We start from the raw sequence: 26,728 nt of genomic DNA, 5'->3' as shown, positions 1-26,728 counted from the left end.
GGTTTTTCATTTAAATTTCCTCTCTAAAAAATTTTTTGGGGGGGTTCGCCGTACATTTTATGGTTAAAATTAGAGGTTTCATTACAAAGTACAATTGATCACTAAAAACAAGCCCTTTTATGTGTCGGTAGATGGAAATATAAAAGTTATGGATTTTAGAAGGCGAGGAGGAAAAAACGAAAACGCAAAAATAAAATTGCCCTGGTCCTTAAGGTTAAAATGGACTTTTATCCTTAAGGGGTTAAAGAGATTTTATGGGTTGCTATTGGCAACAGCTCTACTTTCCCATCCCCTATACTTTTTAGCTGTTAGAGTTGTCATCACATGATACATACATTCATAGTTTTTCCACACTTCCATACTAAGGGGTTCATAAAGTTTAAAAAAAAATTGTGATGTGTCACAAGTTTTGGTTAATGCTGAGAACCCCACAGGCGGCCCAGCGATTTCCAGCAGAAATAAATTGGTCCAGTGTTTAGCTGATTGCTGCTGCCCATTTTTATGTATTTTTTTTCATGAAGTGTTTTCTTTTGTTAACCCCTTCCCGCCACAGTATGTATGCATACTTCCTAGCACCCCACATATTCGCGCGCTGGGACATATGCATACGTCATGCTGATCTCCTGCTCTGCCACGCGGCAGCTCAGGAGATCGACGGCGGGACTGGGCTGTCAATCACAGCCGGGGTCCTGCCGCAGCTGCCGGGGCCGTGACTGTGCCGGACCCGGCAGCATTAACCCCATAGATGCCGTGATCAATCCTGATTATGCCATCTATGGTGTGGACAGGGGGAGGGTGCTACCCCTGTTCACCAACGGCTGGGCCGCAATATGATCGCGGGTCGCCATTAAATGCTATGGCAGCAGGAGGCCAACTGGTGGCCTCCTGTCGGCCAGCTACAGAAGCCTGAGAGATCCTGCCACAGGCTGGATCGCACAGGCTGTAGTGTGTGCCGCTCATCAGATTATACTGTGCTGCAGTACATGTATTGCAGCACAGTATAACCTGTAAAAAGTGAAAAATAATAAAAGGTTCTTCAGTAAAAGTATGAAGTGTAAAAAATGAATTAAATAATAATAATAAATGCCCCTTTCCCAATAAAAGCCCTGTATTATCATTAAAAAACACAAATCATATACATACTAGGTATTTCCACATCTGTAATGACGTGTATTATAAAGCTATAATGTAAAGTATCCCGCACGGTGAACACTGTGCGTACAAATAGCGGAGTAAAAAAGATCAAAAGGTAGCATGTATCGCAAAAATGATACCAATAAAAAGTACAGCTTGTCCCGCAAAAAATAAGCCCTCACTCAATGGTGTCGGATGAAAAAAAAAAAAAAAAAAAGTTACGGCTGTCGGAAAATAACACGAAAAAGGGATGAAAAAGAATTTTGCTCAGAAAGGAAAAAGAACATAAAAAGCTATATAAAATGGGTATTGCCATAATCCTACTGCCAGGGTATTGCCAGCTCACAAACAGTCGGAGTATTGTGACGTCACCCCCCCTTGGCGCATGATATGGATACACGTCTAGTGTGAATGTTCATGGAAACTTTGTGTCAGATCATCATCTTCTCCAGACCATAAGAATAAAATATACTGTTTAAAAAATAACTTCTACAAATAGACGTTCACAACTGCATGTTGCATACAAACATGCAGTAATTTTCTGCAGTGTATGAACATACAAGAAAGATTGAACAAGAGCATTAAATTATGTTCCAAAAACAGGTGCTGCATAATAAGTACCTTTTTAAAGTACCTTAAATTTTCTATTACACGAACAGAGAACACTCTGTAATTCAAAAAATGAATGAAATGAAAATTACTTGCTGCATGCTATGTATACACATCCAGTGTGAATGTTCATGGAAAATTTATGTTCAATCATCTTCTCCAGACCATAAGAATATAATATAATGTTTCAAAAAATAGCTTCTAAAAATGAACATTCACAACTACATGTTGCATACACGCATGCGGATATTTTCTGCTGTGTATGAACATGCACGAAAATAAAAAAAAACAAACCTTCTATAAAAACGCCTTACATTAATAGAAGTACATCAGGATCCAAAACTCTTCTCTGGTGAAAAGGGCAAGAGCCCAGTCACCCCCGCGTTTTGGACATACAGGGAATTGCTGTTACCTGCATGTTCTTCAGCTATGTGTCTTGTAAGACCTGACATGGACCGGCTGGAAACTCTATATTAGGATGAAGATGTTCATACATGAGTCTTCTGAGCTTCCGGACGGTACATTCACGACAGGTGACTCAATATACTACGTGTTAACTGTCGCAATTTATGAAACTTTTTACGGGGTATGTTACCCCCGTGGCCATAGATGTTACTTGGCGTGACACCAGCATGTTGGAATACATATTGCAGCGTGAGTTTTTACTTTTATAATTCCCAACAGTATGTAACCATGTAGATGTTTTTTGGTCCGTCGGGAAATCGCTGGGCGACATGTTACCCTATGATTTTGCCCCCTTAGCCACTCATTGTACACCACCATCCAAAATCTTGGCTAATGTATCATTCTGTAGTAAAACAGGAATGTGCTTGGTAATGATGGTTTTGATCTGATCAAAATTACGGCTGAATGGGGTGGTGAATGTAGGAATGAATGTGGGTTCAGATGGATTATGTTTAGCTGTAGTGACATCTAGATATTCCTCTCTGGTTTTAGCAATAGATTTAGCCCTTTTTAAAACTGAATTACTATAACCTCCTGCTCTTTAATCTGTTAGTAATATCTGTACTGGCTTAAACATAAAAAGAATCTTTGGATGATGCGCATTTTGCTCATATATATTCTATTGGGAGATTTTTAGTAGCGTGAATAGGATGACCGCTACTAGCATGTAAAATACTGTAATTTACAGTTTATCAGATGTACCGTCCGGAAGCTCAAAAGATGCATGTATGAACATCTTCGTCCTAATATAGAGTTTTCCAGCTGGTCCATGTCAGGTCTTACAAGACACATAGCTGAAGCACATGCAGGTAACCGCAATTCCCTGTTTGTGGTTGTAGCTCCTGCCCGAGAAGCGTACCTACCTACCCTACTACTGCTGAATACCAACCCCTAACTAACCAAGCAGTCTGAGATGTGCCATAACTGCTGCGTATAGAATATGCCTGGAGAAAAAAAGAGGGCTAAACCCTATAATTGCATCAAAGTACATTTATTACAGAGTGTACAAACCAACGTCTCAAAAGCATCAGCCATCTTTCTTCAATATGTAATTATTTACATCCCTATAAGGCTATCGTAACTACGGCCATGCATCTGCATGTAATTCCCCTAACCTTAGGAAACCATGACAACTGAAGGACAGCGCGGCCTCTAACGTTGAGCTGTCTTGGTGTCCCGATGGGGAATTAACCGAGCGTCAGCTAACCAACTAGCTAAGCCAGCTGCTAGAGGGCACGCAACCTCCCTCTTCAGGGTAGATTTGATGGCATGCAAACAATGACACCCTGTCAGAGGAAAACCACGTGATTTTATGCTGGATACCTGACAGATATATTTTGATAGTATAATGCTGGATGCAAAGAAGAGTGGCAAAACCCGATGAAATGCAAGTAGGAACAAAATGGTATGTGAGATATCCACTAGGTATCTGATGAAAAATATCACGTAACTATTCTAGGCTACGTGTTGGAAGCTCTCTGAGCTGTGGGCGTGAAAAGCCTCGACTGAGAACAACCCTATGCCGTATATGCCACTGCAAGTGCCAACAATGTGTATACACAAAAGACTACGTGATCACCAACCTAAACTTGTGTCAGGTAACCACTGTAACTGACCTGTGGACGTGAACAGCAATGCAACCCCTTATGCAGCAACAGGATGATGAGACTCACCCAACATGTGACTACTATCATCGTCAATCTAAGCCAAGACCAAACCAACCAACCACACAGAACCAAGCTATGTCCCCAATGCTAAGTAAACGTATGGACACGGGATGACGTTACCGCCGACCTGAAGTCGTGTCAGGTCGCAACTGAACTGACCGATAGACGTGATAGGCCGAAACATGAAAGACTCAACTAAATCTGTAACTAACAGTATGACCATCACCCTGAACCAAAACAGGTCGTAACCGTGACATACCTATAGACCTGGCAATTAACAATGGAAACATCATGGTATCCTTGTAGCATAACCCAATTGCTGAAAGAACACAACGTATAAAAAGACATTATCGCCACCCTAAGTCTTGTCAGGTTGTATCCAGACTGACCTGTAGACGTGACTGGTCTAGATTTTTTTTTATTTTATATACGTGTCAGGAATAATGAGTATATCACCGCCTATGTGTCATAATGCTGTTGCTCTGAAGGCGTGTTAGTAACAACCATGCAACGTACCCCCCTGCAGGCGTGGCAGGCATGATGTGTATACACCATCTATGTGTCGTAATGTTGTTGCTCTGAAGAAGTGTCAGGAACAACAACTATGCAATGTATCCCCCTGCTGACGTGGCAGGTATAATGGGTATACATCACCTATGTGTGGTGTTATTGCTGTTCTGAAGGCGTGTCAGTAACAACAATTATGCAACGTACCCCTCCTGCGGGCGTGGCAGGCATGACAGGTATACGCCACCTATGTGTCATAAGGTCGTTGCTCTGGAGACATGTCCGTAACAACAACTGCAATGTATCCCCCTGCAGACGAGGCAGGCATAATGGTTATACACCACCTATGTGTCATGTTATTGTTGTGCTGAAGGCGTGTCAGTAACAACAATAATGCAATGTACCCTTTCTGCAACGTGGCGGGCTTAATGGGTAAACACCGCCTGTGTGTAGTGTCAATGTCGTTCTGAAGACATGTCAGTAACAACGATAATGCAACGTACCCCGTCTGCAGCGTGAACGGTTTAATGGGTAAACACCACCTGTGCGTCGTGTAATTGCTGTACTGAAGACGTGTCAGCAACAGCAACTGCCATGTATCTCCCTGCCTATATACAGATGTGTACAGAACGACTATGTGCGAAACTGTCGTAAAACCGCTATGCGTGGCTGTACCACCAACTTGATGAACCTATACTCGGGCAAACTATATGCGCGTCTGCACCACCAGCGGACGTATATGTGGCTAACCACAACCGATGACAGAAAATATGCATGCATGTAGTAACTATTATGACCACATACCTGCGTACAGGGCCACACCCCATGCACTGTATGAGCATGTGCGCTGCACCAACGCTGCAAGCGTGCAAACTTCACAAATACCGCGAGCGCATGTACAGAACACATGCCACGAGCACACATGTAATATAACCCTACAAACATGCACGATACAAGTCCTGCGAGCGGGTGTGCAGCACAATCCTTATGAGTGCATGTTTAGTATTAATCCGACAAGCGTGAGGACCGTGTGATACTATGAACTTGCGTACAGTGTAACTCGGATGAGCGTGTACATAGTATGATTCCTATGAGTGTGTGTACAACATGACTCCTTCAAGAGCGTGTGTAGTATGAACCCTGCAAGCGTGTATAAGCGTTTATACAGCGTAAACCTACGAGCAAGTGTACGGTATGGATGCTACAATCGTATGTACCGTATGGAACCTACAAGAGTGTGTACCGTATGAACCCAACAAGCGCGTGTACAAAATAAGTCCTACAAGCGAGTATACAGTATAAATTATGCGAGCGAGTGTACAGTATAAATGCTACAAGCGAATGTATTGTATAATCCTAACGTGTGTAAAGTATGAATCCAACCAGCATATGTACAGCATATCCTACCAGTGTGTGTAAGGCAGAAAACCCTACAGGTGTGTAAAGCATGAATCCTACAAGTATGTACACAGCATAATCCTACAAGCATGTACAAGCATGTGTATAGTATAAACGCTACGAGCATGAATCCTACAAACGTGCACAAGCGTGGGTGCAGTATGAATCCTACAAGCAAATGTACAATATAAATCCTAAAGGCAAATGTACAATATAAATCCTAAAGGCGAATGTACAATATAATCCTACAAGCGAGTGTACAGCATAAATTCTACAAGCGTGTGTACTGTAAGAACCCTACAAGCGTGTGTACAGTATAAACCCTACAAGCGTGTGTATAGTATAAACTCTACAAACATGTAGACAGTATGACCCTGCAAGCGTATGTACAGGATGCGCCCAACAAGTACAGCATGAATCCTACGAGCGTGTGTATAGTATAAATCTGACAAGCGTATGGACAATGAGAAACTCATGAATCCTACAAGCATGTACAAGCGTGTGTACCGCATAAATGTTACCAGCATGAATCCTACAAACATGCACGAGCGTGAGTACAATATAAGTCCTACGAGCGAGTGTCTGTTATAAATCCTACAAGTGAGTGTACCGTATAATTTCTACAAGCTTGTGTACAGTATAAACCTTACAAGCGTATATACAGTGTATACAATATAACCCTACGAGCGTATGTCCTACAAGTACTGCATGAATCCTATGAGCGTGTGTACAGTATAAAATCTACAAGCGTATGAATGATGAGAATCTATAGCGTGTGTACAGCAGAATCCTACAGACGTATGTACAGCATAAATCCAACCAGCGTGTGTACAGCATAAATCCAACCAGCGTGTGTACGGCATGAATCCTACCAGCGTGTGTACGGCATGAATCCAACCAGCGTATGTACAGCATGTATCCTACAAACGTGTACAGCATAATCCAACCAGCGTATGTACTGCATGAATCCTACAAACGTATGTACAGCATGAATCCTACCAGCGTGTGTACAACATAAAACCTACAAGCGTGTATACAGCATGAATCCTACGAGCATGAGTACGGCATGAATCCTACCAGGATGTGTACATCATGAATCCTACCAGCGTGTGTGCAGAATGACTCCTATAAACGTGTGTATAGCATAAATCTATGAATCTGTGTATAGCATAAATGCTATGAATGTGTACAACAATATGATCGAATGTATTGCACAAATTATAAGAGCGAACAAATGAGTATGTACAGACCAACTACGTGCACAGACCATAACTTATGTAAATTAACTTATAAGAGTGTGTGCACCGACAACTATATGAGCATATGCATAGAAAAAGAAGTGTGTGCCCGGCACAACTACATGACCGTCTATGTATAAGGAATGTGTACATGAAATGACTATATGAGCGTTGACTTTAAAAAAAATAAAAATTTATACATAGCGAAACACATGAAAAGCGTAATTCGTGCAAATGACGTGTTAAATAAATAGAAATTGTGAACTGACAGGCCCCAAAGCTAAACAATACACCTTTCCCATTTATTAAGGACAGAACTCCCACCTGAAGTGGAGCTCCAACTCAGATGATTATTCCTGACTGCTAACAACTTGCAACACACCGAGAGAATACAAGTAACTGCAGGGGGGAGGGGGGAGAAGGATAAAGGAAGACAGGATTAACACTGCTAAGTGAGTACGCCCCCATGCACCCCTGCAGCGTAATCGACCGCAGTATGAGTGAGAACTGTAGCTCCGCAACAGCCGGAGGCACACCACCCGGAACACTGAAGTATGAATATAAAATATATGAAAATAAATCCCACGTGAATACCACACTATTAATTGTTCCCTCCTAAACAAATATAATCCCCAGGGCTGGATTGACTGAGGTTCCCCCCGAAGCTGCGGCTTGCCTCCTGAGTGAGGAGGGCGCCGCCGCACACCTCAGCCAGTCCCAGCCACTTACCCACACCGGCTTCGATTCCAAATGAGCTTCCGATCAGCTGACCCGACAGTCAGCTGATCGGGGATGACGTGAAGAATCCGCAGCGGTTAGGTGCGAGCTGGTTAAATTCAATTATATGCGATTGGAAAACTCACATGTCACACACCTGTTGCAGCATCCCGCGGCCTCACGCCGCGCCCTCGATGCGGCCCCAGGTCCCCATAACATTGCTAAACGTGCGCCAATAAAGCATATGAAACACCGGGGCTGTACTGACTGAGGTCCCCCCGAAGCTGCGGCTTCCCTCCAGAGCGAGGAGGGTGCCGCGCATGCCTCAGTCAGCCCCAGCCACTTACCCATACCGACACGACCAACTTCCGATCAGCTGACCCGACAGTCAGCTTATCAGTGATGACGTAACAGGACCTGCAACCGAAGAACCCACGGCGTCCGGATGTGGGGCGGCCGTGGGTTCTTAAAGGCAGCCCGCTCCTCCCACAAACTCAGGCCAGCAGCGCAGGCCTTTATGCATGTCCAAAATGCAGGGGTGACTGGGCTCATGCCCTTTTCACCAGAGAAGCGTTTTGGATCCTGAGAATGGAGACTAGGGCTCCCTCGGGATTAAATTATAGAAACAATCTGATGTACTTCTATTAATGTAAGGCGTTTTTATATAAGGTTTTGGTTTTTAGAATTTTCGTGCATGTTCATACACAGCAGAAAATATCCACATGCGTGTATGCAACATGTAGTTGTGAATGTTCATTTTTAGAAGCTATTTTTTGAAACATTATATTATGTTCTTATGGTCTGGAGAAGATGATTCAACATAAATTTTCCATGAACATTCACACTGGATGTGTATACATGGCATGCGGCAAGTCATTTTTCATTTCATTCACTTTTTAAGTTACAGAGTGTTCTCTGTGCAATAGAAAATTTAAAGGTACTTATTATGCAGCACCTGTTTTTGGAACATAATTTAATGCTCTTGTTTGATCTTCGTGTATGTTCATACACTGCAGAAAATTACTGCATGTTTGTATGCAACATGCAGTTGTGAATGTCCATTTGTAGAAGCTATTTTTTTTGAAACAGTATATTTTATTCTTATGGTCCTGAGAAAATGATCTGACACACAGTTTCCATGAACATTCACACTAGGCGTGTATTCATACCATGCGGAGTGTTCCCTGATGTGCAATAGAAAATTAAAGGCAGCTATTATGCAGCACCTGGTTTTGGAACACAATGTCAGTTCCGGCTGAGAAGAATAGAGGGCGTATCTGAAATGGGGCTATGTCATTTACAAATGTGTATATAAACCCTTCAATGTGGTAATGTCATTGCCATGACTAAGAGCTTATGCTCGAAACACGTCGTCGTTTCACTCCGATTTGAGTGACATGTCACATTTTTTTTATTCTAATGGGAAGAAGTAAAGGTTAAGTTTTATTGCACTTGCACCTGTGGAAGCTGGATTTCCTTTCCTCTTATGGGTAACCATGCCACTGTTCCTTTGCCCAGTGTTTTAATAAATTGCCCCTAATTGCACATCCCCACTTTGTGGGCCAAAGTAAAAATAAAAACACTCCATTTTGTAATTTTTGGCGGCTTGCTTTCTACGCAGTGTACTTTTCAGTAAAAGTAACATTTTTATTCTGTAGTTCCATACAATTAAAATTATACCCAACTTATATAGGTTTTATTATGTTTTACTATTTTTAAAAATAACTATTTGTACGAAAATTAGCGTGTTTAAAAATCTCCTGTTCTGACCCCTATAAAAAAAAATTTTTTCCTGTATACGGGGCTGTGTGAGGGCTCATTTTTTGCACCCTGATCTGAAGTTTTTCAGTGTCATTTTTGTTTTGATGGGACTTTTTGATCGCTTTTTATTAGGGATGTTCCGATACCAATTTTTTTAAGACGGAGTAAGAGTACCGATACTTTAATTCTAGTACTCGCCGATACCAAGTACGAGTACTTTTATTTTAAAGGGAATCTGACACCAGGGTGAACCGGTCTCTGGCGCTGCTTGCCGTGCTGATATGTGGGTCCTTGTTGTGTGCAATGGAGGCGGCTGCTGTAATAGGAACCAAGATTTCTCTCTTCTACATTGGGCAGAACAAAAAATTTGCATTATGGGCGAGACCGTTGATCACATGGTGAGCAGCGGTAGAAACCACGTCACCTACCTATAAGTTCAAGTTAGAGCAGGTGACTCTGTAGACCCTTGTAGACAGTAAGCCCCCCCTTGTAGACAGTAGTCCCCCCCCCCCCCCTTTGGTCCTCTGATGGGTGCTGCTTCCTCCATAGCGTTACGCTGGGCGCAGTGGAGAAAGTGGAGTGACGTGTTTGTCACATGCTCCTCCATGGAACGCCATTATTCAGATGGGAGAACGGGGCAGCAGAGCGGCAGCAGATATCGGATTTGGTATCTGGGACATTGAACCAGTCCCCGATACCATGGAAATGGCTAGTATCGGCTCAGATACCTATACTAGTATCGGGGCATCCCTACTTTTTATACATTTATTATGGTATGGTTTATTTTTATTTTTTTTTATTTTACGTATACAAAGTGACTACAAATACAAAATTCTGGACTTGGGAATTTTTTTACGTGTACCCCAATGACCATGCGGTTTAATTAACATTATTTTTATAGTTCAGACATTTACGCACACGGCTATACCACTTTGGGACGGGGGGTTAAAGTTCGGTTCCCTCCCTCTGCCCACCCACAGTAGTCCGGGCAGAGCAGGGGAACCGTTGGGGACCGGAGCCGGAGGTCACTTACCATCGGCGGCAGCGGACGGCGATGACATGCGTCTGGCTACCTGGTGCAGACTACAGAAGCCGGTGAGTTGGCTAGCAACAACTGGAGGGCTACAGTTTGAGACCACTTTTATTTTTCCATATACAGGGATATATGATGACTCAGTTTTAAAGTGCTAATGCTGGATAACTGCCTGATTTGGCTATGTCCGGCAGTAGCCATGGGACCCTTTGGGTACCAACCGTGCTTCGCACAGCGAGAGCAGACAATGGACATAAGCGTATGTCCATTGTCGTTAATTAAAGATTACAAAGGAATGGCCTTTTAAAGAATATTTTGCAACTGTCTGCTAACTTGGAGCGCGTATTGATTATATGTACTCTTTTAGTCAATCCTTTTACATTCATACATTCTCCCCACCCAAGGCTGTTATGCTAAATGCAGATGAAAAGCATGAGGCAGATTTACCAGAACGATTTCAAAATTAAACAGTCATTGTTGCCCCTAGAAACCCATGAGAGCTTAGCTTTCATTTCTTAACCCCTTAAAGACCAAGACCATTTTGGCCTTAAAGGGGTACTCCGGCCCTAAGACCTCTTATCCCCTATCCAAAGAATAGGGGATAAGAAGATGTCTGACCGCGGGGGTCCCGCAGCTTGGGACCCCCGCAATCTTGCATTCGGCACCCACCTCTTTGAGCTGCATGCCGTGCTGCCAGCTCACAAACTTCCGGGTGCCAACCACAGGGCTGGGTATCGTGATGTCATGACTCCGCTCCCGTGTGATGTCATGCCCCGCCCCCACTATGCAAGCCTATGAGAGGGGGCATGACGGCAGTGTTTGTGAGCTGGCAGTGCGGCGTGCAGCTCAAAGAGGTGGGTGCCGAATGCAAGATTGCGGTGGTCGCCAACGGCGGGACCCCCGCAGTCAGACATCTTATCCCCTATTCTTTGGATAGGGGATAAGATGTCTTAGGGCCGGAGTACCCCTTAAAGGCCAAAATGGTCTTGGTCTTTAAGGGGTTAAGAAATGAAAGCTAAGCTCTCATGGGTTTCTAGGGGCAACAATGACTGTTTAATTTTGAAATAGTTATGGTAAATGCAGATAAAAAGCATGAGGCAGATTTACCAAAACAGCCTTGGGTGGGGAGAATGTATGAATGTAAAGGATTGAATAAAAGAGTACATTTAATCGATACGTGCTCCAAGTTAGCAGGCAGTGGCAAAATATTCTTTAAAGGCCATTCCTTTGTAATCTTTTATTAACGACAATGGACAAACGCTTACGTCCATTTGTGAAGCACGGTTGGTAACCAATGGGTCCCATGGCTACTGCCGGACATAGCCAGTCAGGCAGTTATCCAGCATTAGCACTTTAAAATTAAGCCATCATATATCCCTGTATACGGAAAAATAAGAGCTATAGGGGTCAGAAGAGGCAATTTTAGGCATACTCCTTTTTGTACAAACAAAAAGTTATAATTTTTGTTGTAAAATAAAACAAAACCTATATAAATTGGGTATGACTATTCATTTGGACCTACAGAATTTAAATGTGTAGTGTTTTTTACTGCAAAAGTTGCAAAAACTGTTAAATTTTACCCCGCAAATTTTTATATATAGTTAGGAGTAGCCGTATTAGTCCAGTGATGCAAAAAGCAAAATCATCTGTAGTTGCAGTATCTTGTAATACCTTTTTTATTGGACTAACAAGATTTTGTAGAGACAAGCTTTCGGGATTCCTCCCGTTATCAAGTCATAAGCATTTCTGAGCTCACAAGGGGAAAACACAGGTTCTATCTCACAAAATATGCTTGGGTTTAAACAACATATGTGGAGAATGGACATTAAGTTGGGCCATAAATTGTATAGCTATAGGACGATAGACTGCAGATAAGGATGAGGGGGGGGGGGGGGGGGGCTGGAGAGCAGAGGTGAGAGTGGTGATTACGCTGGACAGAGGAGAAAGGACAATTTTACTGCAGAACCATAGACTGAAGATAAGACTTAGACAGGGGAGCAGCTGCTGTCCATGTCTAAGTCTTAACTTCAGTCTATGGTTCTGTTGTAAAATTGTCCTTTCTCCTCTGTGCAGCGTAATCACCACTCTCACCTCTGCTCTCCAGCCCCCCCCCCCCCCCCCCCCCTCCCCTCATCCTTATCTGTAGTCTATCGTCCTATAGCTATACAATTTATGGCCCAACTTAATGTCCATTCTCCACATATGTTGTTTAAACCCATGCATATTTTGTGAGATAGAACGTGTGTTTTCCCCTTGTGAGCTCAGAAATGCTTATGACTTCATAAAAGGAGGAATCCAGAAAGCTTGTCTCTGCAAAATCTTGTTAGTCCAGTAAAAAAGGTATTTCAAGATACTGCAACTACAGATGATATTGCTATATATATAATATATATATATATATATATATATATATATATATAATACATTTTTTATTCTTTCACTGTAGATATTATGTAGATAGTATGGTAAAATGAGTTATGCCTTTACAAAGTACAATCATTACTCATATGGGTCTGTAGGTGGAAAATTTTAACAGTTATGGCTATTAGGTGAGGAAGGAAGGAAAAAAAAAATTAAAAGTGGGGTGGGGGGGGGGGGGGAGAGGTTGTCCTTTTAAGGGGGTTAAAGACCTTGTTGGTCTCTCTTCCTGTTATAAAGCATGACATTTATACATCTTTATACATGTAACCCCTACTGAAACATACATTTTATTTGTAGTGGAAAAGTGGACAAGTTGTACACCTGGGATGGTCTGTTTCTGAAGACCTAATCTGCATTCAGGAAGATGGAACTGTGTTAGTATATGACATATTTTGTGCATTCAAGCGTAACTTCAGCATGGGAAATGTAAGTAAGCTTGTACGCTTTTTACTTCAAAATGTGACTATAAATGTTTAGCTGCTGTGCAAGTATTTCTGCGTATATGTTGACACATGTTGCTAACCTGTTGACACACTAACCGGATGACAATTATCAAAATGTTACTTAACCCATCTGGATTGGTCGCTCCTTTCCACCGTTCATCATCTTTTCTTTCTGGTATGCTAATGAGCAGTTTGGGGCATGGGCGGCGCTCTGCTGGCTTTCCCGGGCACGGTGACCTAATTGTTTCCAGGTCGGAGCTCTGCCCGGCATATCAATATTCAAAGATTCCCTCAGCGTAGGCTTCCTTGAATAGATGAGTCTTCAGGTTGTTTTTGTGAGTCTTGATGATTGAGACCCAGATGTGCTTGGGTAGCGAGTTCCAGTTTATGGGGGAAGCTCGGGAGAAGTCCTGGAGACTGTCATGAGAAGTGTTGGAGACTTGAGACTTGGAGGCGGACATCTTGAGATGATCAGAGTTAAAGGGAGATCAGGTCAGAAATGTATGGAGGGGACAGGTTGTGGATGGCCTTATATGTCATGGTAAACAGCTTAAATTGAATACGTTAGGCAACAGGTACACAGTGAAGTGATTGGCACAATTGAGTGGTAGAGGAGAAGAGGGGTGGATTGTACGAGCAGCGGAGTTGAGGATGGATTAAAGGAGAGCGATTGTTGTCAATGGAAGACCCCAGAGGAGGATATTGCAGTAGTCCAAGCTGGAGATGAGAGCATGTGCAAGTTGTTTAGTTGAGTCAAAGTTGAGAAATGAGCGGATTTGGAAGATGTTTTTGAGCTGGAGGCGACAGGCAGTGCTAAGGGTCTGCATGTGTGGTTTGAAAGACAGCGCCAAGTCAAAGGTGTCTCCAAGGCAGCGGACTTGGGTTGCTTGAGAGAGAATAGAACCATTGACTTTGATAGACCGGCTGGGGGGTTGGTGCCGAGTTGAGGGGGGGGGGGAATTATGAATTCTGTTTTCTCCATGTTGCGTTTGAGAAAGCGGGAGGAGAAAAAAAAAGAGCGAGCAGACAGACCGTTCCATATATTTCACAATAGCTTATCATAGTTTTACACCAATCACCATAGCTAAGGGTACTAGCATACTTATTGCTTAAAATCTCCCTTGGGAGTGGGCAGACAATCAAATGGATGAAGAGGGGAGATACATTTTTAGGAAAGGATCCATACCATCACAAAAGGTTACACTAGTGTCGGTATACTTACCCAATATTAAGCAGAACGGTGCTTTAAACCAAATTCTAGATAAATTAGAAAAATTTACAGCAGATAATTTTGGGAAGAGATTTTAATTTTACAATGGATCCTCAAGCAGACACTTCAAAAGGCTTTTCACATGAGTACAGCAACATTACGGAGATGTAGAAAGGAGTTACACAATCCATATTATTCTTGGCAAAGTATTTGTAAGAGCGATCTCCAGGCATTGTCTGGAAAGCACATAAATGTGTGGATGTCTTGGCAGAGTGGGGGACAGCGGGGTGAGATCGAGGGGGCAGCCATTGCTTACCCAGCGGCGGCATGTAGGCATCCGGCAGGCTGCGAGGGATCTGACTGGCTGGTGAGTGATCGGTGGCCCTCAAGAGCATTCAACCCTACAACCCCCCAGCATGCCCAGACAGCCTTGGGCTTAAAGTTGTAGTTTTGCAACATCTCAAGAGCCACAGTTTAGAGACCACTGCATAGTGTTCTCCAAACTTTGCTCCTCCAGCTGTTACCAAACTACAACTCCCAAAATGCCTTTTGGCTGTCAGTGCATGCTTGGAGTTGTAGTTTTGCAACAGTTGGAGGCACACTGGTATGGAAACACTGAGTTTCTCTGTTACCTAACTTAGTGTTTCCTGACCGGGGTGCCTCTAGCTGTTGCAAAACTACAACTTCCAGCATGCACTACAACTTCCAGCATGCACTGACAGCCGAAGTGCATTTTGGGAGTTGTAGTTATGTAACAGCTGGAGTTTTTCCCATCCCTCCCCCTGCCACCAATGTGAATGTACAGGGTACATTCACACGGTCTGGTTCGCGGTGAGTTTACCACTTTACGCTTGCGCTGCGGCAAGTTTTCCGCCGCAGCTCAACACCGCTGCAGATCGGGCGCTTTAAATCAATGAACTGCAGGGCGGTGGGGGATGCGGTGCGGGGCATTATTGGCAAGGTAATTGCCAATACTGATAACGTCCAAAATCGTGTATATCCCCCCCCCAATAAAATTTAAAAATGTCCCTTACAACACTGTTTCCAAAAAAGTAGCCTCCAGGCATGCTGTGAGTTTTGCAATGGCTGGAGGCACCCTGTTTGGAAAACACTGCAGTAGGGTATTTTTGGTATCGGAGGCAATTGTTACACTTGCATCTGGGTCCATCCCTATGCAAATCCCTAATTTAGGCCTCAAATGCGCATGGCGCTCTCTCACTTCGGAGCCCTGTCGTATTTCAAGGAAACAGTTTAGGGCCACATATGGGGTATTTCCCTACTCAGGAGAAATTGCGTTACAAATTTTGGGGGGCTTTTTTCCTTTTACCCCTTATGAAAAGGTAAAGTTTGGGTCTACATCAGCATGTTGGTGTAAAAAAAATATATATATTTCTCGGTCGCTTCTTCATTGGGGGACACCTAACCGATGGGTATATGCTCTTGCCACTATGAGGCGCTGACACTAGGAAAAAAAAAAGTCGGCTCCTCCCTGGCAGGATATACCCGCCCACCTGCAGTGAGGTATCAGTTTTAGCTAGTTTCAGCTAGGAGGCAAGACACAGGTCTGGTGCTCTCCAGACCTTGTGTTTTTTTTATTATTTTCTAGTTAGGGCTGTTTAGTTAGATTTTTTACTCCCTTTTGTTTCCCTTTTTCAGGTGGGGGTTCAGGAGCATGTCTCTACCTGTTCCCCCATATGCGGCTAAGGGGCACGGGACATGAAATACAAATGCACCGTTAACCCCTTCCTGCCAACGGCCAGCGCCTGGGGTTGCACCTAGGGTCCGGGTCCCCCTATTTTCCCTGCTCGTCTTGGTCTGTAGCAGCATGACGTGATGCAGGTGACTAAAAAGCTGGTTGAAGACGTCTTGAGGTCAGTATAAGAAGACAGGTGAGTATATATCCCCCCTCTTCCTCCCTCCCTCTCCCTGAGGGACATTGTCCTTTTATTGGGGGTTCATATTTGGGCTCTCTCTGGTCCCCTGGGGGGGGGGGGGGGCGTGTTATCCATACTGGGTCCTGTGGAGGACAGCCGCCGGTGTTTTTGGCGGCTCCCTTCACAGACTTTTTTGGCGGCTCACCTCTGAGCAGCCTTGCTGTTCCTTCTAAGTGCCGACCGCACTGTGCGATGCCCGGCTGCGGTATGTGTAGAATTCAACTGCTGGGACTCCGGGTTCTGCTGCGCGTAGCCGCCACTCCTATTTCCCAGTGCACTGGGTGGGGGGGTTATGTCGCCACCGTGCTGGCACGGTCCAGGAATTATGGCGGTGCATGGCTCCGCCCTCCTTCCCTCTGATTTGCGCCATGGCCTCTTCTTTGACCGGTGGGCGCTACCTGCGGCCGTTTTGCTGTGAGCGGAGTTGAGCTCCACCCCTCTACCATGTGGGTGTCGGCGGTGCTCTGTAGCAGAGCGGCTCCGTCGGCCACCCCGCACTGCGGACAGCAGGAACTTAGCCTCGGAGCTGTGTGGTGGCAGGTACTGCTAGGCATTCTTCTTCGTGCCGTCACAGCTCCTGGGGCTGCCTGCATGTCTGTTTTTTGCTTTCATGTTTAAAAAAAAAAAAAAAAAACTCAGATCATTTGCTGTAGTTTGGCACCCTCTTGTGGTCAAACTTATATTGCACCCTTTTTTCTATGCAGCCTTGGCCAGCCAGATCATATACTGTACATAGTATATTTCTTGGTCTCTCAGACCATTTGGTGGTTTTTGGCACCTTCTTGTGGCCAATACTTGGATTGCAATTTTATTTCTATTGCAGCCTTAGCTGGCCTTATCTTTTTCAATCTGACATTGTGGCTCCGTGTCATGGAGCATATGATAACCACTGTGGCTGTTTGTTACCAGGGATTCAAGTCTCCTTGGAATTTGGGGGTCATATTCCAGCAATATGTTCCCTTCTGCTATTGAGTGCATACAATGAGCAAGTTCTTTTGCGTTCCTGCCAGACTCTCTGGTTTCTTTTAAGATTCCTCATCTGTCCGGTCTACTAGCCATCTATCCTAGGAGTGTTTCTTGGCATGTCATGCTATGGGATTCCCTTCTCAACAGGCTATCGCATCCGTTGCTAGTGCTACGGATCCCCTCATCCAGCGCACGGCCCTCAGGAATATTCCTGTGGGGGCATGGATTAGACCTGATATTATTATGCCAGACAGTAATCTCGCCTGTTACTCTTTTCATGGCTTCCGCGTCCACAGCTCACACTCGGTACCCCACTGCTGGTGCGAAGTGCCCGATGAAGTGACCCGTAGTATACTATGTCCCCTTACCAGTAAACCACACTGTGGTCTGCATGGTTTTTCTCTGCCGCCGGTCAGAAGTATCTGCGGCGGGGGTCCGGTACCTCACTTCTGTGTGAGGCGTCCGATGGAGTGTTCCGTTGTCTCCTAGGGACCCCTACCAGTAAGCCAGACGGTGGTCTGCATGGTTGCCTACACCGCCTGTCGTACATAGAGCGGCTGATGTATCTACGGCTGGACTCCGTTTCCTTTCTACTGTGCAAGGTTCCGACAGGATGAATCGTTGTCTACTATGGACCCATACCAGTAAGCCAGACAGTGGTCTGCATGGTTGCCTACACCGCCTGTCATACTTCAAGCAACTGATGTATCCACGGCTGGAGTTCAGGTTCCTCACTACTGTGCGAGGTACCGACGAAATGACTAATTTTCTTCTATGGACCCATACCAGTAAGCCAGACAGTGGTCTGCATGGCTTCCTACACCACCTGTCACATATCTCATGGCTGGTGTGTCTGCGGTTGGACTTGGGGTACTTCACTACTGTGCGAGATGCCGCCGGAATGACTCGCTGTCTACTATGGATCCATACCAGTAAACCAGACAACGGTCTGCATGGTTTCCTACGCTGCCGGTCACACTTCTCACGGCTATTGTTTCTGTGGCTGGAGTTCAAGTGCCTCACCGCTGTGCGAGATGCTCGACTGTATGACTTGATGTCCACTGTGTAACCACACCAGTCAACCAGACAGTTGTCTGCATGTTTTCTTCTGCTGCCTGTCACACGTCGTATGACTGATTTTTATTTTTTTATTTATTTTTTGCGGCTGGAGTTCCTGTACCCCACTGCTGTGCGCGGTATATGTGGAACTGATCCAGAGTGTCCCACGGACACTATACGTGATGTCAGGGATGCATTCTAAGGCTCCTCTGCCTCCCTCTATCTGGGCGGGTTTTCTCTGCCTCCCCACCCTCCCACCTATAGCAAAGGGGCACAGTTATCGCCTGTTTGACTTTCCCTTTTTTGCCAAATGCCTAGGAGTGTTCTTGTTCAGCTAGACTGTTGTCTACACTTTCCGCCGTCATTGGTCGCTGACCTCTGGGCTGCCGCGGACATTGCGAGTTTTTCCGTACCCCACGCCTGGGTGAGGGGTCGGAAATGGGGTCCCTAAAGGTATTCGGGATTGATACCAGCCGGACGATCATTTCTCTGTTGGGTTTGTTCTACTCCACCAGGTTGCCCATTAGCTAGGCCACACTCGTACCCCGCTTTCTGTGGGAGGTTGAATGGAGTGCCCCTGGGCTCTCAGGAATCCTATGCCTGCCGGCCAGACGTTTTTCCGCATGGCTTTCTACTACATTGGGTTCACTATAATACACCTTCACCCCGTGGTCGGTAGTTCAGCTTACCCACTGCTATGGTGTAGTTTCAAGTGAGTCACCCCATGTTGGCCATTGAACCTTATACAATTCACCACGTACTGGTTCACAGGGTTACCTACTTGGTCAGGTCCCCTCTGCTGCCTACCACTGTCTACAGGCTGGTACCTCTCTTCTCTGTGTGTTCCGTATGCGGGACCCAATGTGGCCACGGTTTCTTTTTCCACATAGCCAGACTGTGTCTGTCTGGGGTTTTAATCCACCTGGTCTCCTCCCCCGTTTCTGCCGATGCTGCAGTCTGGTGTCTCTCTTCCAGGTGCAGTTCTGCAGAGTGTGTACCTGTGGAATCTAGGGACCCTTTCTACCTGTAAGTCACGCTGTGTCTGCATTTTTCCTGCTCCACGTTCATTCTTCATCTTCTGAGTCTGTGCCTGCAGCCGTGGTGTCTGGCACCGTTAGGAGATGGGGTGTCGGCTTTTTCCTTTGCTGCAGGTTCAAGGGACTTTCTCAGCAACAGCAGTATCACTCTGTTCTCCTTTCTTAGGTTGCACTGTTGGTCTGCTAGGGGCATGCCTCCTTTCCTTCTAGTCCCTGGAATATCTGTTCTCCTTTCTTAGGTTGCACTGTTGGTCTGCTAGGGGCATGCCTCCTTTCCTTCTAGTCCCTGGAATATCTGCGGTTTCCTTAGTGTCTGCAGTCTTGGTACTCTTCTGCTATGGTGGGGTACCCATGCCTGTGCTCCTTAATCTGCTAGGACCAGTCTGTAGGTATAGAGCTCACCTTTACCTTTTGTTCAGTGGGGTGAGCCTCGGGATTCCAGTGATTTTGTTTCCACAGCTCTGCGGCAGTTGAGCACTTCTGTTCTGACATGGGGCCAGCTGGGGCGACAGTCAGTTCAGCCCCTCCCTATGCCTCCGGGTCTTTTTTTCCGAGGCTTCTGTCCAGGGTGGCTCAGGCACCTACTCGTTACTGTCTGGAATGGCTCTCAAAACGTCTAGTTTTTTTTGCCCAGCTCCATTGTACGGGATTCTGATACCTTTTGGGACACAGGTGGCTCCTCCATACAGCGATGGTTGCCGCTGAGGCCTGGGGGCTCTATTCACCCAGTACCTGTCCGTGGCTGTGGGGCAGCATTTCCCTGCTCTTACTGCGCCTGGCGCGTTTTGCCAGTCCCCTTTCCACAGGGGGTATGGGGTTCAGGGTGCTTGGCATGGGTCTGTACTTGAGTTTTCATCTCGAGCACCCTTGTTTTCCCTCCTCTGGAGGGACTATTTTGTTGAATATTTTTCTTTCACCGAGCTGGTGCCATCTCGCTGTTCCCACTATATAGGTGGATTATTTGACGGGGCTTTTGTTTTTTTGCTGAGCGCATTCAACAGGGATTTTTTCTGTGTGCTTATTATCCACTATTACAGCCTGGCTCTCTTTCATTTTCTTTTTGGTTATCTACTACTGCTCACACAGCTTGGCTCTCTCCTCTGTTGGAGGAGTTTGTCCAATCTCCCGTGAGGGGAGATTTTTTGTCCTTGTCAGTTGTACTGCACTGACACCGAAGTCTTCTGGAGTCCTCTTTCCTGTGCCCAGACCCTGAGAATCCCAGCTGGGTTCTCGTTGGTTTTTCCTCCATTCACATTCTGGCGGGTTGTTTCTTAGGAGTGCTCTGAGCCCCTCGGTCCACTGGGTCTATGACTTGTTGACCTCCTTGGCTTGGACTCTGTCCTAGGATGCTGTGGTATTCCTTCTTTTCAGGCGGCTCTTCCTGTTCCTTGGACCTGGGTGACGGTTCAGGTCTGAAGCATGTGTAGGGATCCGGCCAAAACTCCTCCGTGATCCCATTAGTTGGGGTTGTCTTTCTGTTCTGCACTCCTTCACTTCATGGTTTTTACATGGCGGTTTGTCGCCCGGAGAGATTTGCGGGCGTCAGTTTTCCTTACTCTTCTGGGGTTAATCTTCCAGGTGACTCTACATCTCCAGTTTACTTGTTGCTCCCCCGGTATCCGGGATGCCCTCCGCATTATGCCAGTACGGCTATTGTCGCCCTCTGGGTGCTCATGTCGGGCCCCTGGGTCAGAGGTTTTGGGTCTGCGGCTGTTCATGTCTTTGTTCTCATGCACCAGACCTCTCCAGAGCAGAAGTCCATTTTTCTTTTGGTCCTGGGTTTCTTGTCTCTCTTTATGACCCGGGTGCCTTGGGTCTATACCTGGGACGGCCCTTCCTTGGTGTCCTAGTCGGTCTCCTTGGACGGGAGGTCTTCCGGGAGCTCAGTTTATGGGCCTAGTGTGTCTCCGTCCTGGGGACTCGTCTGCAGGCCTTGTGGACATGAGTTCAGTCTCGGGACTGATTCCTTTTCATTGGTTGTTTTTTCCCACCCTGCTTTGGTACGTCCCATCAGTTAGGTGTCCCCCAATGAAATGATGCAAGTATCGTTGAAAATTTACCACTAACACAAAGTAGAATATGCAGGGATACAGATGTGGAGGAGAATCCTGGCAGGGGTTCCCTTATTCTTCCAGTAGAAAACTGACTTCGGCACTGAGAGAGCTATACTGGTGGCGTGATGACACTGGAGTTGGGGGTAGCTTTGTATCAAACTTTTTATTGAGCTCATAAAAAGTGGTAATGCATAAGGATTACGCGTTTCGGAGGTGCTCCCTCCTTCCGTGGAGCCCCTCCGAATTGCGTAGTCCTTATGTATTAAACTCACGGATAATCAGCACTATATAGTGCCATCTCTGTCTCCCCTCTTTTTCCTCCATATATCCTACAAAGTAGAATATGTCACGAAAAAACTAACTCTGAATTAAATTGATAAGTAAAAGCATCCCAGAGTTAATAATGCTTAAAGTGACAGTGGTCCATTTTGCAAAAAAATGCTCTGGTCCTTTAAGGTCAAAATGGGCTTGTCTTTAAGGGGTTAAAAGCCTTTAATTCTATTAGTCAAGGGTCACCTCTGCCAAGGGATGCAACTAGAGTGCATATAGCATTGATCCCTAAAGGCAAGGACGCAACCCAGTGTGCAAGCTACAGGCCGATATCATTATTAAACACAGACTTGAAGCTTTTCTCAAAGATACTGGCCTGTAGGTTACTTGGTATGGGGAAAAAAGGGGACAAATACCTGCACACCCTGTGCCTTTATCTCGTGTTAACAAGAGTGTGTGAGTGTGCAAGGGAACTGCTCACCTTATTGTGTTGCGCTCCTAGATGCAACACCGAAATTTGCCTGGGGAGGGGGGTGGGCGTATCAGCAGCAGCCTTTGTCCGTCTGTACCTGGAATCCTAGAACGGTCGTAGAACTGGAGGGAACCACAACTTGCGGCGATGTGAGGGGAAAAAAAGGACACGGTCTTCAACGCTTGTTGGAAGTCACTCCGTAATAAATTCAGACTCCAAGAGGTTGGAGGTAATAAGCGTTTTATTTATGCAAAACAGGATGACAACGCGTTTCAAGGGGACAGCACCCTTCTTCCTCAGGTCAACCTAACATGGCCTGTAGGTTAGCCGCTGTGCTTGAGAATGTTGTTCATATGGATCAAGTGGGATTCATGGCAGGCAGAGAGGCAAAGGACAATACCACACGGTCCATTGATCTGATCCAGTTCGCCTGGTCAAGAAAGATATCAATGCTGTTATCTACCGACGCTGAGAAGATGTTTGACTGGGTGAACTGGATATATATGGAAGAGACTTTAAAACATCTGGGTCTACAGAATAATTTTGTAAGTTGGATTATGGAATTATATAGCTACACCTCGGTGAAAATTTGTGTAAATGGTATACTATGAGAGGAATTAGACATAAGAAATGGCACGAGACATGGGTGCCCGCTCTCCCCCCCTGATCTTCATTTTTGTACTGGAGTCTTTTCTATCTAGGATTAGACCTAATGAAGATCTGGGGGGAATAGCGGTACAGGGGACAATTCACAAAGTGGCCACATATGCGGACAAGTTGATATTTTTTGTAACAATACCACTAGACAGATTACCTATATTGATGAATGAACTTGAAAAATATATCTGACTATCTAACAAAAGACACAGTACTCCATTTACAGATAACTTTTAAATTTAAATTGGCAAATCAAGCAGTTAAATTATTGGGGGTCTGGATCCCATCAGACAGAAGAGAATTGTATCATTTAAATTTTGTGCACCTCATTAATTCAGTCCTCCAGCAATGTTATAAATGGTCTTCCAGCCTTTCCTGGTTTGGCTGCTGTGCCCTGTACAAGATGTCGATTCTACCGTAAATCCTGTATTTTTTCCAGTGCCTCCCAGTAATGATACCACAAGCATTTTTTAGGGAAATGGTAACAATACAGATTGAGTTCATATGGGCAGGGAAAAATCAAGAATAAAAAAAGAAACAATGTGCCTGCCTAAGGAGAGGCGGGGGGGGGGGGGGGAGTACACCTACCAGACTTAAAATGGTATCATGTAGTAGCACATCCCGCAAGGGTGGTTGAGTGGTATAGACAGGTAGAGCTTAAACCCTGGGTCACGGTCGAAAAGGGGGAACTAAGATCCCGCTAAATTGTCTTCCATGGAGTAAAGGGGTTAAGAACCCCAAGCTAACGAAACAAGCAACAATAGGCTCCACCCTAGCAGTATGCGAAGACCCTAATGTGCGTAAATTTTTTCTCCCACGTAATTAACAATTAACACCAATAATAGGAAATCCAGCTTTCTCCCCTAGCCTTGAAGATCCTCTATTTCGACAATGTATAGAGTCTGGTAAATTTCGAGTTAGTCATTTAAGAGAAGAATACTCACATAATTCTTGGCTAGACATGGCATTAATAAACTCGCCAATTCCATTGGGGTTTTGGAGGGTTACGCAGTTAAAAACATTACATTCAGTCCATCCCAAAGCCGTAACGTTATCTAGAGATGGTTACTAGATTTGAAGAAATGTGCCGAACAGGCCGAACAAAACACGTTCTCTCACGAATCTACAAGATTTGGTTAACAATAGGGGGATGGAGTCTACCGTTGTTTGCCAAAAAATGGGAGAGGGACCTAGAAATACAGCTTCTACCAGAAGAGTGGTATAGGCTTTTTAAATTAGCATGTTGTTCAGCTATTAGCACACGTGCCCAAGAAGCCAATTACAAGGGGCTCCGCAAAACACAAGAACAATGTGATATAATGTGTCGGCGTTGCTGTGCAATGGAAGGCACTATTCGTCATATATTTTTTGTTTGTGCCCTGTTCTTGCAGAATTCTGGAGGAAGGTGCATAAGATTATTAGCTCAGTAGCACAGAAACAAATACTTATGACACCAGCATTTTTTTGCTGCTGCAATACAATGATATACTTATGAAAACGTACAGATACGTCAGCTTCCTTGTAATGTTAGCAAGAAATTGCATTCCATTTTTATGTAGACAGAAAAAAGTCCAATCTGTGGCTTTCTGGTGTACTAAGGGGAACGATGTCATGTACTTGGAGAACTGGAGAACTTGAGGCTGACGAACAATGATGCGGAGGTTGAGTTTCTAAGCATATGGCAAGAATGGAAGAACTTCCAAAGCACCCCAGAATATGAGGCAATAATGAGAGAGCTGGATGAGGGGGAAGGGGAGGCAGGAGGGTTGATGGGATGTAATAAGTTAGACACGGTGTTTAAAGGGTGAGAGAGGAGACTGATAAGCATCATATAAAATTTTAATATGATGGATATATTGTATAGTTGAACCTGTGTGCAATGTCGTGTTTTTTTTTTTACAATTTTTTTGAGGATGTTAATTATGTGAAAACTTAAAGAATAAAAAAAAAGTTTGGTATTTTGGATAGTTGAGAAGTGACATCAGGGCTGGAGAGGTAGATTTGAGTGTAATCAGCGGAGAGGTGGTACTTGAATCCAGCGTTTGAAAATCTGTTTAACTTTTACTCTCGAGGTGTGGTGTATATAATTTCTGCTTAGGTCATACTTTTAGCCACAATTCTCAATTGTTATCAATTACGGTATTATTATTTTTTTTAATTAAAAATTATTCACTCATGCAAAACAATATCCTATTTTACACTTATTGCATGTTAGACTGCAGTACATTTTATTTACGGTATGTATCTGAATTATGGTTTTTAACCTACTATTTTGGAAAAATGTCTTCGTTCATTTTAGGAAGTTAAGCAGAACCAGGTTCAAGAAGCTAAGATATTCCATTCTGAATACAGAACTGGCATCGCAATTTTAACTGGAGCATTGAAATTCACCATTGCATCAAATATTGAAGAATTAAAATTGCGCAGAATGCCAGATGTTCCAGGTAAAACTACATTAGTGATTTATTTTTTATTTTTTAACCAAAGTCAACATCTGCATAAAATTTGTATGTGTCTCACAGACATTGGGGGGTATTTATCAATTTTGCCTGTTGAGTTTCTTTTTACCCTTTTTTTTTTTTTTTTTTACTTTGGTTTTCGTGGACATGCACCAAATTTATCATTTGGTCCAAGTTGTTAGTAATTTTGGCTCAAATTTTGAAATCGGCTGTTCAGAGCGCCTTTTACACAGAACTTACCACCACAGAGGACAGCGTATTTTACCCTGTAGAGCAGCCATTTCGGAGTCCCTCCTGCAGTATTTCTGCAAGCGACATGAGTTATTTTCTTTTGTGGGGTTTATAGCCACCATGTGAAATGGATTTTATTTTCAACTTGAGTAGTTTTTTTTTGTTACTTTAGTGCTTAACTTTCCTGAACCTGTGTGGCCATGTCCAATGCTGGCTCAACAGAGGGTGAAGGTCCCTCAGAGACAACTATATCGCAGGATAGTATTGTGCAGCCTTGGAGATGTTTCTGCTTTCACAAAAAATGTTTTTATGTATTTTGACGCCTTTACATTTTCTGACATTGCTGTGTGTGTTATCTATGTGAAAAATTACTTGGCGGTGAATTGCGCCAAAAAAAACCCTAAAGGCGCAAAATTGAGCCAAAGATCGTTTGGCGCAAATGATGAATTACTGACTAAAGTTAAAATCACACACCGGACCGTGTGATTTTGAGAAAGTTGTAAAAATGACAGTGGAGAAAATGCGGCAATCTTTGGCGCAAAAAGACACTGCACCAAAGTATTGCGCCAAAGTTACGTGAAAAAATCCTTTGATAAAATTGATCTTTGGTGTGGATTTTAAAACTTCAACTTGTCAAATTATGTTGCAGATACAATGCAGGTTTGTTATGCATATTCTCCATTGACTTCAATGGGTAAGTCAAAACCCACAATGAATTTGGACCTGCCGCATATTTAGTTGTGGAAAGACTGCAGATCTGCACCAAAATCTTTTAAGCGTTACTCTCCAGAAAAACAAATTTTGGCACAGACAAAAGTTGTCGGTCACACTTGGTTTCACTCCTGAGACCAGCTGCAATCAGGAGTTATTAGCTGAGAAAGTAGGCCGCATTGCATTCTGATCCCTGGCTGGCTAGGAGATCCAACCTTATCTCTGCATAGAAGTCTATGCAGAGAAAAGTTTTGGTTTCAAATATTTTTAATTTT

The 26,728-nt window shown here is 44.4% G+C and overlaps 1 protein-coding gene across 5 annotated transcripts in view; it reads left to right on the top strand.

Moving 5' to 3' along the window:
• Positions 1 to 26,728, top strand: part of VPS16 (VPS16 core subunit of CORVET and HOPS complexes) — a 309,167-nt gene that overhangs the window by 48,842 nt on the left and 233,597 nt on the right. For all 5 annotated transcript variants that reach the window (XR_008847136.1, XM_056535465.1, XM_056535467.1 and 2 more), the window contains exons 4-5: positions 13,248 to 13,376; positions 25,352 to 25,496. Coding sequence is in view for 4 of the 5 variants with exons in the window: in XM_056535465.1 (XP_056391440.1) it covers positions 13,248 to 13,376; positions 25,352 to 25,496 (274 nt within the window). In the remaining variant the exon portion in view is untranslated. The remainder of the gene's footprint in view (positions 1 to 13,247; positions 13,377 to 25,351; positions 25,497 to 26,728) is intronic.

The sequence above is a fragment of the Hyla sarda genome, chromosome 8 (assembly GCF_029499605.1).
Source record: "Hyla sarda isolate aHylSar1 chromosome 8, aHylSar1.hap1, whole genome shotgun sequence".
Lineage (NCBI taxonomy): Eukaryota > Metazoa > Chordata > Amphibia > Anura > Hylidae > Hyla > Hyla sarda.
Note: the sequence above shows the minus strand (reverse complement) of the source record. Positions and strands in the feature narration are given on the sequence as shown.